The 16,065-nt window shown below is 32.4% G+C and overlaps 1 protein-coding gene across 1 annotated transcript in view; it reads right to left on the bottom strand.

Moving 5' to 3' along the window:
• Positions 1-5,457: 5,457 nt before the first annotated feature.
• The window catches only part of HELRODRAFT_75893 (hypothetical protein), a gene marked incomplete at both ends in the record, with an annotated part of 61,720 nt that continues 51,112 nt past the window's right edge, over positions 5,458-16,065 (bottom strand). The window contains 7 exons of the mRNA XM_009016041.1: positions 5,458-5,560; positions 5,679-5,868; positions 6,992-7,288; positions 8,233-8,449; positions 11,293-11,403; positions 11,627-11,755; positions 14,359-14,534. Of these exons, the coding sequence (XP_009014289.1) occupies positions 5,458-5,560; positions 5,679-5,868; positions 6,992-7,288; positions 8,233-8,449; positions 11,293-11,403; positions 11,627-11,755; positions 14,359-14,534 (1,223 nt within the window). The remainder of the gene's footprint in view (positions 5,561-5,678; positions 5,869-6,991; positions 7,289-8,232; positions 8,450-11,292; positions 11,404-11,626; positions 11,756-14,358; positions 14,535-16,065) is intronic.

The raw sequence follows: 16,065 nt of genomic DNA, 5'->3' as shown, positions 1-16,065 counted from the left end.
TTTTCACTTATTCTTCATTTTGGTCTGATGTTTATTTTTGGATTTGTCTATATTTTTATTCTGATTCGCCTATTTTTTCTGACAAATTATTTCATGCATTTTATCAAATGTAAAAGTTAAATAATTCGCGTCAATGTTTATATTCACCGATGGTGTTGTTTATTTATCAAATGTTTTTGTTGTATCTTGTATAAAAATGTTCAGTTCCGTTGGTTGTATAACGAAGCTTAAAAAATTATATGCATTCATGTTTTACGCGTTTATGTTTAACTGTTTGTGTCCTAAATAAGCTTTCGATTAAAACATAATGTATACCAACTTTATCCAAATCTATCTATCTATATATATATATATATATATATATATATATGTATATCTGTATATATATATGTATATACATATATATATATATAATATATATATATATATATATATATATATATATCTGTGCTTGCTTGTTTATAATTTATGTTTATGTTGTGTTGTAACATTTTAAGCTTTAATGTATTCTTAAACTTATTATGCTTAAATTTTCGATATCATTATTATTTATTACTTACCTACTTATTCTTCGTATTAAGATTTTAATATGATGGTTTTAATTGTACAAAGATATTTTGCTCTAAGCCTGTTTGTATTATTACACGGAATCGATCGTAAGCTATTATTATTAATTATGGACTAACGTAAGTTGTTATTTTACCAGGTTACCTTTTCTGATCTTTCGTTAACTTTTAGTTGATTAATTAAATAAATTGAATCAGTTAATAGCAAATTAATTTGTTGATACAGGTTAACAAAATTTATTAAATTATTCAAAAATTTACCAAGCACTGGAAAGCAAGCGGTTAAATTTTATACCTATCAAACGAGCCCCTTCAAAACCTGAACTATCATTATCTCTCATCAAATAATTTTGAGTCCATTAACGCTTTACTTCTTATTCCCACCCATCCACCCACACACTACACACACACATATACACACACACACATATATACACACACACGAGAAAGCTTGAAAAGTTTGTTTAACAGATTTTCCTGTTTGATGTAGACATGTTTTTTACAAAATACAAATGTTTATATAATTTTTGACACTGTAGTGATTAAATATTAAAAAGTTGGAAATTAACTGATAGATGAAAAATTAAAAGGGCGGCATCAATGAGACGATGCCGAGCAGCAGAGAACTAGAAGAAAAATTCGCCACTTGGGATCCTCGCACGGTTTCTCAGGTGAATAACATTATTAATTTGAAAAATATATAAATAATAAATCATGGATGCCGGCTAGACCGGTCGGGTACAGCTCGTAAAATTTAAATACAACCAAACCAAATCTTTCACTTGAGAGTTTCTGGTTACAGAAGTTTTGGAAGTTAACAAATTTAAAGTAAAATTGAACTTGTTCCGTACTACTTATCCGCTCTAATTCGCATGTTTCTTTTTGCAGAGAAGTATGTATATATGCGTAATTGCAATGTTTTTTAATTCGCGGCAATACATCGATGGAATGTGGAATGAATGCAATAATTCACACCCATTCCTGACAGATTGTCAGTCCTACTTTCTGCTCTCACGTCCAACCAATAACTTATTGTTGTAGTTTATTGACATTTTGGCACTTTCAAGCAATTGTTCTAAATATAATAGGATATCATTGCAATTTTTTTTGTCCAAATAGAATGAGTTTCTTTACTTTCGAAACATACATAAGCATGAAAAACTCATGGGTAAATCTGAACTTGTACTTGGAATTGTGCACAAAAATATTTCATGCAAAGACATGTAGAATTTATTTTGTTCCTTTAAAACCACAATAAATTGCGCTGTTAACACCAGTGCAAAACTATTGAAGGATTCTAAATTTTGTTTTCGTATTTCTTCAAGTTGGAACTTTTTGCAAAATATGTTTGCTAAATTTGAAAACATCTGTATGTATATACGTTATATACGTTTGTTCACAGGAGTAGAGGACCAAGATGAAGCATAATTACTTGAATATGCGGACCTCATTATGATAATGCGAATGTATGAGACTTTTTAATTTCCCGAAGGATTATTATTCTTATTGTTTTAATTTTATATCACCAAAGCACACTCGCTGAAGAACACAATGCCAGTAACACTAATCTCATTCTTCTCTTTTAATTAGTTAGTCATAGGGTGGTAAAAATGTTTCAATTACGTATATTATATTTTTGTAAATTTCAAAATTATATGTCTCTATGTTAAAGTTACCAGCAAAGGTTGTACGTAGAGTTGAAAATCGTGACAACAACCACATTAAATGATGTTTCTCCACCTCCGCATCGTAGGAGAGGATGATACACGCTGATATCTCCATGCAAATAAAATATGCTTCCCTATGAATATTTTTTGCTTGAACGTGCTTGAATTATTCAAGAGCAATTTTTTTGCTAGCTGTTTTGTTAAAAATTTTGAAAATTGAGCAAATATTATTAAAATTCAAATGCAACGTTAGTTTTTTTGCTCTCTACAAGCAATAAACATTTGCAGAAATATTGATTTTTTCCATATATTGTTCATGTTTATTTTCGTAAATTGTGTTTGGATGGTATTGCTCTTTCATAACTTGAAATTTTCATTCTCCTTGGAAAAATTATAGATTTAAGTAACTTAGGTTATAGGCGTAGTTATGTAATAAAAAAACTGGACATGGAGACAAATCAGTTTCACTTAAAATCTACCAAGCGTATTGTAGTGCAGAGATGACGTTATTGAAAATGGTTGTCAAGCAGACTTTTGTTGTCGTCTTCTAGGTTCTTCTTCTTCTTTTTTTTCTTTTTCTTCTTCTTTTTCTTCTCGTGCCTTATCCTTTTAGAATATTGACGACCATCGATCTTCACAAAACTAGATCTTTAACACTTTGTAGTAGTTGAAATGGGATAATATTCAACAAGTGACACAAGGACTTCACGAATGTTATTCGTTTTTGACCGCAATCTCTTCTCCCAGCAATCTTTTCAGTAGTTGTTAGATTTTCAGTTCTTTCCTTCCGCATGATGTGACCAAAAAACTCTAACTTCCCCCGTCGGACTATCTGTATTAATTTCCTCTTTTCATAACCGGAATGTTTTAATACAACCCCATTCGAAGTATGAGAGGTTCAACTAATTTACATAATTCTTCTCAAAAATCACATCTCAGCAGATCTAATCCATTTTTCCATTTTTTTAAAAATTGTCCATGACTTAGAACCGTAAGTTAGCACAGGAAAAATGTAACATCTTAACAGTCTTAATTGTGTTGATATTCTGATTTTAGTGTTGGCGAGGATGTTTTTTCATTTTAGAATATGCATCTTATGCCATAGCTATCCTTCGTTTGATATCCATATCACATTTATAACCTGAAGTAATCAGACTTCCGAGATAATTGAAGCTGTTGACTTGTTTCACCTGTTTGCCATTAATGATTATGGAGCAGGTTGGGGCGGTTTTCCTTTTACTGATAACCATGCACTTTCTTTTGTTGATGCTAGTTTGCAAGCCTTTCCTCTCACTTTCAAAAACAAGTTTGGAAACAATTGTTTGCAATTCTTCTATTGATTCCGCTATAAGAATTTATAGCGGAGTTTACGTTTTTAAGAACTTTAAAAGTGATTAGGATTGGTTCGTTGCGTTGACAAGTATTTTTTCAGCCAGCCATATGTTTAAATTGTTTAAAAATATTTTATGTGATCTTAAAAAACTAAAGTGACTAGCTGGGGAAAATGATCAGTAATTTTGGATTTGCACCTTTTCCTGGGAGAGGCCAATTTTTTAAATTTTTGTTATAATGTACGTTGGTTGGTGTATCTGATAGAAGAAAATAAAAAAGTAAACTAAGAAAATATTACCAGATTTAAAAGAGTTTAGCGTACTTATAAACACACACACGCGCCTGTGTGTCTTGAAAAATAAATAAATAGATATTATTAAATAATTTATTATCATAACATTGTATGTATATAAATTCGGAATTGGAAAACCTTAAGTATCAACATGAATAATAATATTTTTGTTATTGCGACAACTTATTATTGTACTATTGCCACGATACGACATCCATTTGAATAATTTTAAGTACAACAACACAAATTCCTTCTTCCTTCTGCACTTTCAAGTTTCAAGTATGTAGTACACAAAATTGAAACGGCTTGAGCAACTGACTTGACATAATTTATATATCTATGTACACCTATATACATACCCACACACGCACACACACACACACACACACACACACACACACACACACACACACACACACACACACACACACACACACACACACACACATACACACACACACCACACACACACACACAAACAAGTACATCAAACATAAGAAATGAATATAGAACGCAGTACATACTTGAAATGCCCAAAAAATGCTTTAAAAGTATTATAATAAGATACTAAATAAAAAAAATTATTGAAATATCATCAATCGTATGATAATTTAACAAATTTTAATAATCACATAGATGTGTATATTGTGAAATGAAAAAAAAGACAGGCAGAAGGATTATTTCGTAAGAGTTTCATTCACGGTACAGAGTGACACGTGATTCAACCCTGTAGACAACCTCCTTAGCTGTTGGTGGTCCTTCAAACTGTTTAGCTGCAAATGTTGCTGTTGGCTCGTTGATATTTCTCCTTCTCCTTCTTCTACTCGTTCGTTGGCTGTTGCAGCTGTTGTTGCTGCCATCGTTGTTGCTTCACTGATCTCATTCATGCACCCCGGTTCATTGGCCGCCTTCTGGAAAACACCTCCAATATGACCATTTGTTTTTTCCACTTCTTCATAATTTGGCGACACTTGTTGTAAAGGGGATTCAATGTCAAGGTCTCCCTTCATTGGATCGCCATCGTTCAACTTTAAAAGGGGCAACTTATGGAGTGACCTTCTTGGGTTGTTTGATTTCCTGAGACGACGAGGACCAAGATCTGAAAGGTGACGTTGCATTAGTTTCGTTGTTGACGCCGTTGGTGAGGCTGTTAACGCCTGAACTGGTTGTCTTGTTGGCGTTGCGACCGTGATAATTGTGGTGATTTCCTGAGTGTGCTTTTCTGTTGTTGGGTTATTTGATGTTTCTGTTGTTGGGTCATTTGATGTTTCTGTTGTTGGGTCGGTTGGTCCTTCCGTTTTACCGTTACCTGTCGTGGTTGTTGTTGACTGTCGTTGACTTTGTTCCAATGCGTTTGTTACTTTTTCGCTGGTGACTGTTTTAGGCGAGAGAGGGTGAGCAGATTCATTGCAGGTTTTGTTGTGTTGAGGATTCGTTAGCGGAGGCGTGGAGCAGTTTCGTTTTGATTCAACTTTATACATGTCAATCAACAAATCTAACTTGGACTCAATTTCTTCTACCTAAAATTAAAAAAAGAAAACTTGTTGTCAACAATTGAAAAATATGAAATACAATTTTATTTTGAGGAATTAATAAATGTTCAAACCTGTCTTTCAATTTTTACAATTCTGGATGCTAACGTAATTTTCGACTCATACACTGTGACTTTTTTTGTTCCAGATTTGCCTAATATCATGTCTAGTCTGGAATCAAAAATTCATATTCCAGAGTTTCTTTTAAACAATTTTGTTCAACAGTGGCAAACTAATCTCACGACAAAATTAAATTTCATATTTAATTAGTGAAATCTGTTCATAGCACCTGTTTTGTAGACTTTTAATGCGTGTGAGCATGTCCAAATTGCCAGCAGAGTACTGTTCAATGACATCTTTAACGTCGTAAGGTCTAAAGGCCTCTTTGAACTTTCTCCTAGCCACAAAAAAACTTATCTTCCTGAGAGCTCTGATTGCTCTTTTGTGGGTCTCCGTCAGTTGAGTGACTTCTTCGAGATCTTCACAATCATCTGCAAACGGAGAGTGCTTAATTTATTAAGATTTTTATTAATTTTTTTAAAACAATTTTTGAAAAAAAACCACTTCATATAATTGATACGGCGTCGTCAAACAAATCAATTCGAGTTGCACTTCATCGGTTCAAGTTACACATACTAAACCAGAATTGAATTAGTTTTTCAAAAAACATAAGCCTGATGAGCTTGACCAAGTTAAGTTAAAAAACTCTTAATAAACAAAAGTGTTGACGTGGAAAGACGAAATTGCATCACTTATCTGCCTGGAGACCTGCTCCCATGCACTTCTTCATCCACCATGATTAGATTCATATTAAGTTACAAATAATAATTGTTCTCTCTATTGAAAGGTTCTGTTTCGTGGAACAGGATAGAAAGTTTTTAGAAAATTTTCAGGCGCATATACCGGCAATAAATTAGCTGATTATTTTTATAAACTTAAACTGCTTTTTTTATGTAAATAAGATCCACTATAAGTTTTTGTAAATTTTACTTAATGTCAAAATTTAAATGTTCATATATTTTCGACTCAACGCGTTTTTTATAATAAATTATTTTATTAGGTAAATAAATTTTACATTGATAAACGCTCAACAAATAGTTTGGCAAAATATTGTTTGAACAGTAAATGAACCATAAATTATTACCAACATACATACGTAGCATCGCTAATTCAACATTAACGACTAAATTTTTAATAGGATCACATAAAATTTATTTGATTAATTAAATATATTAAAAGGAAAAAGTAGTTTTTTTCATTTAGACACACCTTCATCTTTATAGTCCCCCAGACCCCGTCTATGCAAATTGCTGCCAAACAAGTTCTGATAGTGGTGGAAGTCGCTCAAACTCAGACGACTCCTGCGTGCGTTTTGTAACAAATAACCGGCGATTATGTTGCATGCATGTGTCGGAACTGTTCAGCTAGCCATATCATTAATTAATTAACTACTTTATATTATTGTAATAATGTCATGGTATAAAATAACGCTATGGTAAAAAAGCCAAGACTAACCAAGTTAACTGTGTGATCGTAACGAATTTTTAATTTTATTTAATAACGCACGCACGGTATGTCGTAATTGTGATTTCATGTGCCAACTAAATAAAGCATGGCACCTGTTATCCGGTTCGGCGTGATGTTCATACTCCTTCTCATCAGCTGCTAGGTTGTTTGACCTGCAGAGTAAGGACCTGCTGAGAAGCATCGGCGAGTGCAGCCCCGTGATGGAGCAACTGAGGTTCAGCTGCTGCATGGCTCCTGTCACACTGCCGGCCACCACACCACTGCCGCCCGTCACGCTTACATCCTTGCGTCGTGTAGACAAGCGACTGATGAATGAGCTGTTCGTCTTGCTTTTGTGGCCGTAACTGAGGTGTGTTTGTTTATGTGTTGTTGCTGTTTATGTTTGTTTAGATGTGTTTAATTATGCTGGGTTAGTTTATACGTGTTTGTTTAGGCGTGTGCTTGTTTGTGGCAGCAATTCAAAAAGATATGAGTTACAAAAAATGTGCGCTAGTAAATACAAACAAATTTTTAAATCTTCAACATCTTCAAAAAAACATTTCTATATTACTGACAACAAATTTATTTGGATCTTTGGAATTTCATTGGATTATTTTAAAAGTTAATAAACCTAATTTTTTATCACAATTTTTAAAATGCTTATTTTTGTTTGTTGTTTTTAAATATAAACTTTACATACAGCTCTAAGTTAACCATTTTTTTTACCAAAATTTCAATATGAATTCTAACGATGAATGAATGTAAATAAAACAAAATAAAATAATTTTTTTCAATGGAAAATAATTTTTGCAATCAAATTCATCAAAATTTCTGAATGTTTTTTCATGAAAATAAATTATTTTGTTTTGTTTTCGGCATCTCATTTTATTGAAGTGGTGTCACGAAATGGCGTGCTGGATTTTGATTGTTTGGTTGTGCCTTCAATTGAGGCGCAAGATAGTCCTCTATTTAATTAATTATTTAATCGCTAATTTCTTATCAACACACGTCACGAATTGAATTTAAACGTCAGATATGTATATAAAAGATTTTTTTATTATAGTGTAAATAGAGGAACGACGCATACATGAGAATATACAGAAGTTAATGAGCAGCTTATACTCTTAACTAAATAACAAAATTTTAAACTGAATTGAAGTTTTGTGTGGTGAATAAATGATCTTAAAGTCATTAAAAATCCTTGTAAATTATATTAACTAAAATAGAACTAGACGCCTTCAATCATTTCACGCCCTGCTACCCATAAATGAAAAAACAAAAACAAAACCACAGCAAGAAAATATTGTACGAACACTGCATGATGAATATGTGTGTACGGTATGTAGAGTAGGTTATGTTGACCTCTGACCTTTGAGTAGGCTTGCATGCTTTGACGTGTATCTTCCAGGTGGCAACGGAGGAGGAAAACTCATCAGCAGCGTAGCATCTCCAGAGCGACTGGATGAGGACAGCGGCAGGTCCCTTACGCCTGATCAGATGTTTTTGTCGTTGCTGCTGCTGGACCTTCAGCGCAAAGCCTGATCCGAGTATGCCCTGCACGATTTTTTTACAAGTTCCAATCTTTAAAGTTGCGATGATAAAAAAATTCACACTCGAACATTTGCGTCAGTACACATTTTGGCTTATTTTCAACTGCTACGATGTTCGATATTGTTCACATGGCATAATTGATTAAGTTTGTTACAAGATAATAACATACGAACGCTCTCGTGTGAGTTTTTGAAAAGTTGTCGAAGAAATGAAAATTTTTCACGATTTAGTTTTCATTGCATTAAATAAAATTTAAAATTAATTTTTTTTTTTTATAAAAGTTTAATGAAGACTTAAATATTCTTTCATTTTTTTTATCGTCGAACAATAATTATTTTATGGTTTCCAAGCCATGGCTTCCCTTCAAAAACAAATCCTTTAACTAGATTTCATATTTTTCCGAGGTCTACTTAATTTTATTTTATTCAAAAAAAAATTGGGTTACAATTTTTAATGATTTTGATTGAACTTATTTGATATTGCAACAAACTCAGTAACATTTCTCTTCACCGCTGCGTCTGATCCTGTTGTTATTGTTTGTTATATTTTCAAACCCAATAAATACATGTATAATTAAACAAATTATTTATTTAAAAAGATTATAAAATTATTTTAAACAATTGTTCAAAAATCGTTAATAAAACGATTTCTATAGCATTTCCCAAGAATTAATAGAAACAATTTAAACTAATTATTTTCAATAATTTTTTTTTATTCTGTATTCTCTGTTTGCATTATGTTTTGCGGACCATAGAACAATGATGTGAGTTTCTGAAGGTTTAAACATGGGATCTTATTTTGTTACTTTGCTGTATTACAAACGCACGCACGTCATAAGTTAAAAATTAAGTTTAGAGCCAAGTGGAATACAACAGAAGTTGTTTTTAAAAGCAGTAACGTTTTAAAAAACTAAACCTTCAAATATTTATAAAGTTTCATTGATTTAGTGCTGGTGGTGCAGTCACGGGGTTCAACCGCGGACCGTTGCGATTATTTTTGTCTTGACTGCTGTCTTTTGCGCTTTTTTGTAGCGTTTGTGGGCGGTTGCGGTTTCGACAAATTCAACCACACAGGGCTTTAGCACACACACACACACGCTCAACACACACTCAAAACAGACAGGGCTTTAGCGCGCACACACACACACACACAACACACAAACACACATGAAGATTAAAAAATAACAAAAACAAAGTCCTAGTGAGTGGGTGTCATAACAAGTGTCAGGTACTTATTTAAGCGAGTGTGACCACGTGCTCCTGATGGAGTCCGTGACATTTTTTAATTTAACTAACTTTATTATTCTAAAAAAATTTTATGATTGAAAAATTAGCTTTTGTAAAAACATTTTGGATTTTTTTTCTGAATTTTTGCGGCAAATTTACGGTTTCATTTCAAATTTTTAATTTTTTAGTGATACAAAAGTGGCACCACCATTAACTGTTTATTTTTTTTAGTTAAAATTGAGGTGGCAATTAAATTAAAGCCCTATAAAAAAATTTTCCTTTTTAAGGTAAAAAATGTATTATCACGACAACATTATAATATTATAAGTAAACAGCATTTGACAGGGGGTTGAATAACTTTATGAATGGGCGGAGTTAGAAAAAGTGACAGGACGTGACGTGCAATGTGTGCAGTTGGCAATGGAAGAAAATGCTTTCTACAAGTGAGAACTTTAAACTTTTTTTTTCAAAATAACTTTTCGAAAAAAATGTTTCACGAAGCAATAAAAAGTTTTTATTATTGTCACCTATAAAATGAGTCAATTGAAATTAAAAATGGAATGGATAGAATTGGAAGGATAAAAGTGACAAATAAATTATAAAATCATACATAATATAGTAATACAATAGTAATATAGTAATACAATAGTAATATAGTAATACAATAGTAATATAGTAATACAAATTTGAAAATTCTTTTTTTCCACTGATTTCTTTTTTTTTTTTTATCATGTACGTACTTTAATTATTATTATAACACTTATGTGATCAAATCATAGAAAAATTTGGCTATTTTAAAGTATGATGGTTTCACCCTTTACTACTACTGAGAATGAAATAACGAACGAATGAATGAATGAACAAATGAATGAATAAATAAATAAATGATTGAATGAATGAATGATTGAATGAATGATTGAATATAACTAACAAAATTAGAAAAGAAACAGAAGAAGAAATAAGAGAATGAATGAATGATGGAATATTTGAAGCAGCGTAGTCCTGAAGTTCATTACATTAACGTGCCTGCTCGAACGAAACACAATGACATGATTCGATGTGAGGAGACCGATGTTACTTTGTTAATTTGATGATGGTAGGTGACGTGATGGTGTTGTTTATTTGATGTTGGAGATGATGATCGCGTTGATTTATTGATGGTGTAGTGATGCTGGCGGTGATGTTGCTTCATTCCATTGTGTTGATTGCCTCGTGTCTCAGCCACCGAAGCAAGTTTAATCCAGTGGAAACACATGTAACTGCACTTTGATGTACGTGGGCATCAAAAAATATTTCACGCAATTGTGAGTGAGAATGCCAAAGACTATACCACGTTAAACATTGCTTGGAAATTGAAAAGTGGACTTACATTACAATTTGACTCTGTGTCTTTATATATGGTTAGTCATTTTTTTCTTGCATATTTTTGTTTTATTTAATACCCAACTAACTAGAGTTGAAAAATCACTGATGTTATAATTTAAGGAAAGAAAAAATTGGCAGATTTTATTTTCATACCTCACAATATATCAATAGTTCATTCATTTAAAATTTCAAAAAACCAGACATAAAAACATTTGCCAGAGTGGCACGTAAAAAAAGTGAAACAAATGAACAAACAGCTGGCAGAGCGAAGAATGATATGCCAAGGATGGAGCACAAGGAGGCGATCAACTTCCCCGTTCCTGTTATTGGCACGCTGTCTCCGTAGCCCACGGTACACAGAGTTATCTGAAATCAAGGTATGTAATTCTTATAATATTATGTGAAATGTCAAAAAGAAAAAAAATTCTTTGAACGACAGAAATTACTATGTAAGATTTTGCTAGTTCTAAATAAGTGGTGGCAAAGTGATAGCTAATTCATTCATGTAAGAAAACGAAGTAAAAACTTTGCATGATCGCCAACATTTAATTTATCTTTTTAAAAAAAGTAAAATTAGCTAAATACTGACTACGCCCCACCACAAGGCATCGGCATACGTCCCGAACTTCTTGGGGTTCTTATCTTTCTCAGCAAGGTACATGATGAATGACGTGAATATAAGGCCAAGGAATCCGATGTAGAGAGTTGTGAACAGTTCCTTTAAATAAGTAGAGATATTCAACATCATTGTAAAATACGTCATCCCATACTTGTCAGAATGCATTCATAACTGATGTATACATATACTCGAATATATATAACGAGAATTATTGATTCGTATTGACCAACCAACAAAACAAAATACGGCAGCGAACAAAACAGTTATGTGTATTCCAAATGACGTTTATTCATAACTGATTAACAAGATATTAAGGCTTATAGGCTATTTTTTTTACATCAAAAATTCGTGTTTCATTTGAAGTTATTTAAAAATCCAGTTGCCACATGTATCATAGGTTAACCTGACACTTAGTATTTGTGTGGGAATGTTTTTTTGTATGGACACGAAATGAAGCAAAATATTGAAACAATATTATTATTATCACTTGATAAATAATACTTTTAAACATTTAAAAGACAGGTTGGATTGAAAAACATGTTGCAATGAATGGCGAAATACAAAAAATAAAATAATTATTGGTTATATGATGAATAAATGTTGTTATTAATCCATATTAATGTTTATTTGATGGTTGAATAACTCAAGTCTGTATGAATGAGTATTGAGTAGCCTATACATTAAAAATTACACGGACTATCTGCAACATCTTTAGGCCGAACCTCTCTTCGCCATGCAACGAATCTTTTTTTTATTATTCTTTAAAATCATCTTTAGTATTTTATCACCATTTTCCATCAACTGCTGGAAATTGTATTTTATTATTATCCTCTGATGTTGAGACGCAGGCATGAAGATTAACTTTTTATAAAATTCCTAAAAGTGTAACTAACAACGATAATAACAGTTAAAAGTCATCCGACCAAGAGAAGAATTTATTATTAATTAACGTTGGTATGAACAAGAAGATCAGACGTTGATTCCGTATTGAAAGGAAACAGTTAGTTGACATGCAAACTCTGACGTTAATTAAGTTGGAACCAGGTGGCTGTCGTGGAGGTCAGCAACAGAACAGAACGGAATAGAGTGGATACGAACAACAAACAAGCATATTCACTTACAAAAGTTGATAAGAACAACATGTACAGCGTGTACAAGAGTTTGCAAGAAATTTATAAGAACGAACGCACATACTGATATATGTTTGAATAGATGCTTGCACGATTGTTTACAACGACAATAATAATTTTTTAGTTTTTTATGGGTAAAAAATAATTGTAGATTTAATTTTTAGTCAAAGCTCAATAAACTGTATGTTTAAAAACACTGTTAATAATTTGTTTGTCCTATTTCTTAAATTAAACAAATTAATCTATAATTTTTAATATATTTATTTGGCAAAGGAATTTCATTTCAACAAAATCAATTCAATATTTAAGCCAGAGATATATGGTTCGTTATTAGCCAGCCGCTCGCAAGTCTAATTAATTCGTTTTCATTTCGGAATCGTGTGACTATTAGCATTAAAAATATTTGTTGATAGTCGTGTTGATTGAACACGGACGTAAAAGTTTTCCAAAAATGACGTGAATTTGCTGAATTTCATTTATAATGTAAAAAATAAAGCATTTTTGAGATTCTCAATACAATATTTTAAAATGTCCAAACGCTCTTTACTGTGGAAATTTTCAATAGATTAAGTTTTATTAAAAAAGTACTTAATAAAAACTAAAATAATACGCACAGAGACTATCAAGAAACATTTTAAAACGCCACTAAGGACTGTTTTGAAACTCGCTTCAACCAAGATAAATGGAAAAATAGAAAAGGAACAATGTCTTTTTTCATTAAGAATAATTTTCTCAAGACGTCGTTCAACCAGCAATTTACTCATCCATGCATTACTGCCTGCACACACACACACACACACACACACACACACACACACACACACACACACACACACACACACACACACACACACACACACACACACACACAAACACATATTTTGTGTCACGTGCTGTGCATTTCTTTGTTCGTTTACTCATTCTTTTAAACCCACTTTCATTTATTTTTCTTTCCAATTTTCATTTACTTTCAGACTCACTCTGGATATTTTCAGCGCATGCATCCATCTATCCATCAATGCGTTCCTTTGCAAGCCAACATTATGTACACCTCGTTCATCCATCAATGTTAGGTCAGTTACAATTCTTCATTCAATGCTTTCTCTTACCACCGTGTTTAATTTCTATTTCATTATTTTAAAATTTGTAACTAAGGTTAAGATTTAAAATAAATAAATTAAGATGGCTCGCCATAAAATGTTCTAAAATATTATACAAGATGCAACACTTCTATTACCGTATGTATTTGAAAGAATAAGAAAAATATGGCTTCAAATTTCATTGAAAATGCATTAAAATTGTATTTCAAGTATAACCAACAAACTGACACAACTCCGTTTAAACAAAACGTTTAAATGGTGTCTGTCATTGAAGGTAATGTTTGAAAGTAAAGTTTAAAAAACAAACGATCGACCAATGAGGACTCATTGTTAATATTTGATATAATAAATTCATGCATAAGATACACATGCATGCCCAAAACACATGTGTAGAGAACGCATAATACACATATGCATTCATAACGTACATGAACCCAAACAACGCACATTTGCAAGTAACCCTAACTCATACCTGTCTATGCGCCCAGATGACTGATCCAAGCAGCTTCCAACTTCCTCCCCTCCTATCAACTCTCACCATCCTTAGAATTTGAAAGAACCTCAATCCTCGGAGGGCTGACGTAGCGAAGACCTTTCCACCTGGCCCTGAACATAAGATGATGACGCTGGCACCTATGACTATGATGTCTGTGTGGTTGATGTGAGTTTTTAGTTGTTGTGGATGGGGTTGCTAGTGATTCTGGTGTTGTTATTTTGTTGTCAGTGATGTTATTAGTTTAATTGTTATTTAGTTGGTGGTACTGTTTAATGAGGCTTATACATACCAAACATACAAAATTCTATAAATGTCTTCCAGTAATATGATTGACGCAAATTCCGATGAATAAATTCAACTGAAAGGTTTGTTTGAATCTTGATATCATTCTAGATAATTCTTAAAAAAGTTATTAATCTATTTTTTTTACAATGATTCAAGTTTTTAACATAATTTATGTTAGTACTTTTTATTGAAATAAATTAAATTGAGCCTTGTTAGACAGCAGTAATTTTTTTTAGAAACTCAACAGCAATAACAAACCTCATCTATATGCTGGTCAGAGAGATTATTGCATTTTGTTGAAAGTTTTCTTATCTGTGAAACTCGATTACATTTGCATAATCTTCCAACAATAAATACTCAATTCCATCTTAGGACTCTATATTTTTTCCTTTATAACCATCTCCATAACATGTCTCTATATTATTAATGTTTTTGAGTATTTTTTTTGTATTTCGTCTAATTTGGTTGTTCCATTACAAAAAGTCCACCAGAGAATTAGCGTGAATTCTTCGCAATTTATCGACACATTTTTACCCACCAGTGTATTATCAAACTTTGAAATATTCGTAATTATTAAATTCCATTAGAAGCATAGTAGACAGACCTAAGAAAAAAAAAGTTTGACTGATATTTATGTGAGTACGAAGGCTTTTGATTCACATGAACAATATTTTATTGAATGAGGCGGAGGGGGTGTCCGGAAAATTCATCGTGGAAAATTCATCGTGGCAAATTCATCGTGGGAAAATTCATCGTGAGGGAAAATTCAACGTGGGAAAATTCATCGTGGGAAAATTCATCGTGGGGGAAAATTCATCGTGGGAAAATTCATCGTGGGGGAAAATTCATCGTGGGAAAATTTATCGTGGGGGAAAATTCTTCGAGGGGGAAAATTCATAGTGGGGTAAAATTTATTGTGAAAAACAGTTTTTGCAATTACACACCTTACACACCCCATGAATGTTGTAGATTATAAATACGTAGTTTGAGGACTTTTCTATCCTTAACCTTTTCTGTAATGAAATTTAAAACAACTCAACTCAAAAATGTGTTTATTTTGCAACCATGTCAATGAAATCATGTCAATGAAAATGTCAATGAAATTCAACTATGTCAATGAAAATTTGCAAGTATGTCAAGAGAGATGCGCCTAGAAATTAAAATTATGGGCCAATCCACGAAGATAATCCATTCTATCACGGTTATCGTAATCTTGTACTATACGTTTAATTCGAACTGCCGTGTCTCGATAAACCTTTTTGCTTGGAGGCGGATTGGCACCAGCAACATACTGTTCTATTTTTCCTTCATTTAAAGCTTGTTCGTCTTTCAAGGATGAAATGAATTTCCATACTGTTGGATGGCTAGCTCCAATTAGCTCACTAAAGGCTCTGTGCC

This window comes from Helobdella robusta (genome assembly GCF_000326865.2).
Source record: "Helobdella robusta unplaced genomic scaffold HELROscaffold_17, whole genome shotgun sequence".
Classification (NCBI taxonomy): Eukaryota; Metazoa; Annelida; class Clitellata; order Rhynchobdellida; family Glossiphoniidae; genus Helobdella; species Helobdella robusta.
Note: the sequence above shows the minus strand (reverse complement) of the source record. Positions and strands in the feature narration are given on the sequence as shown.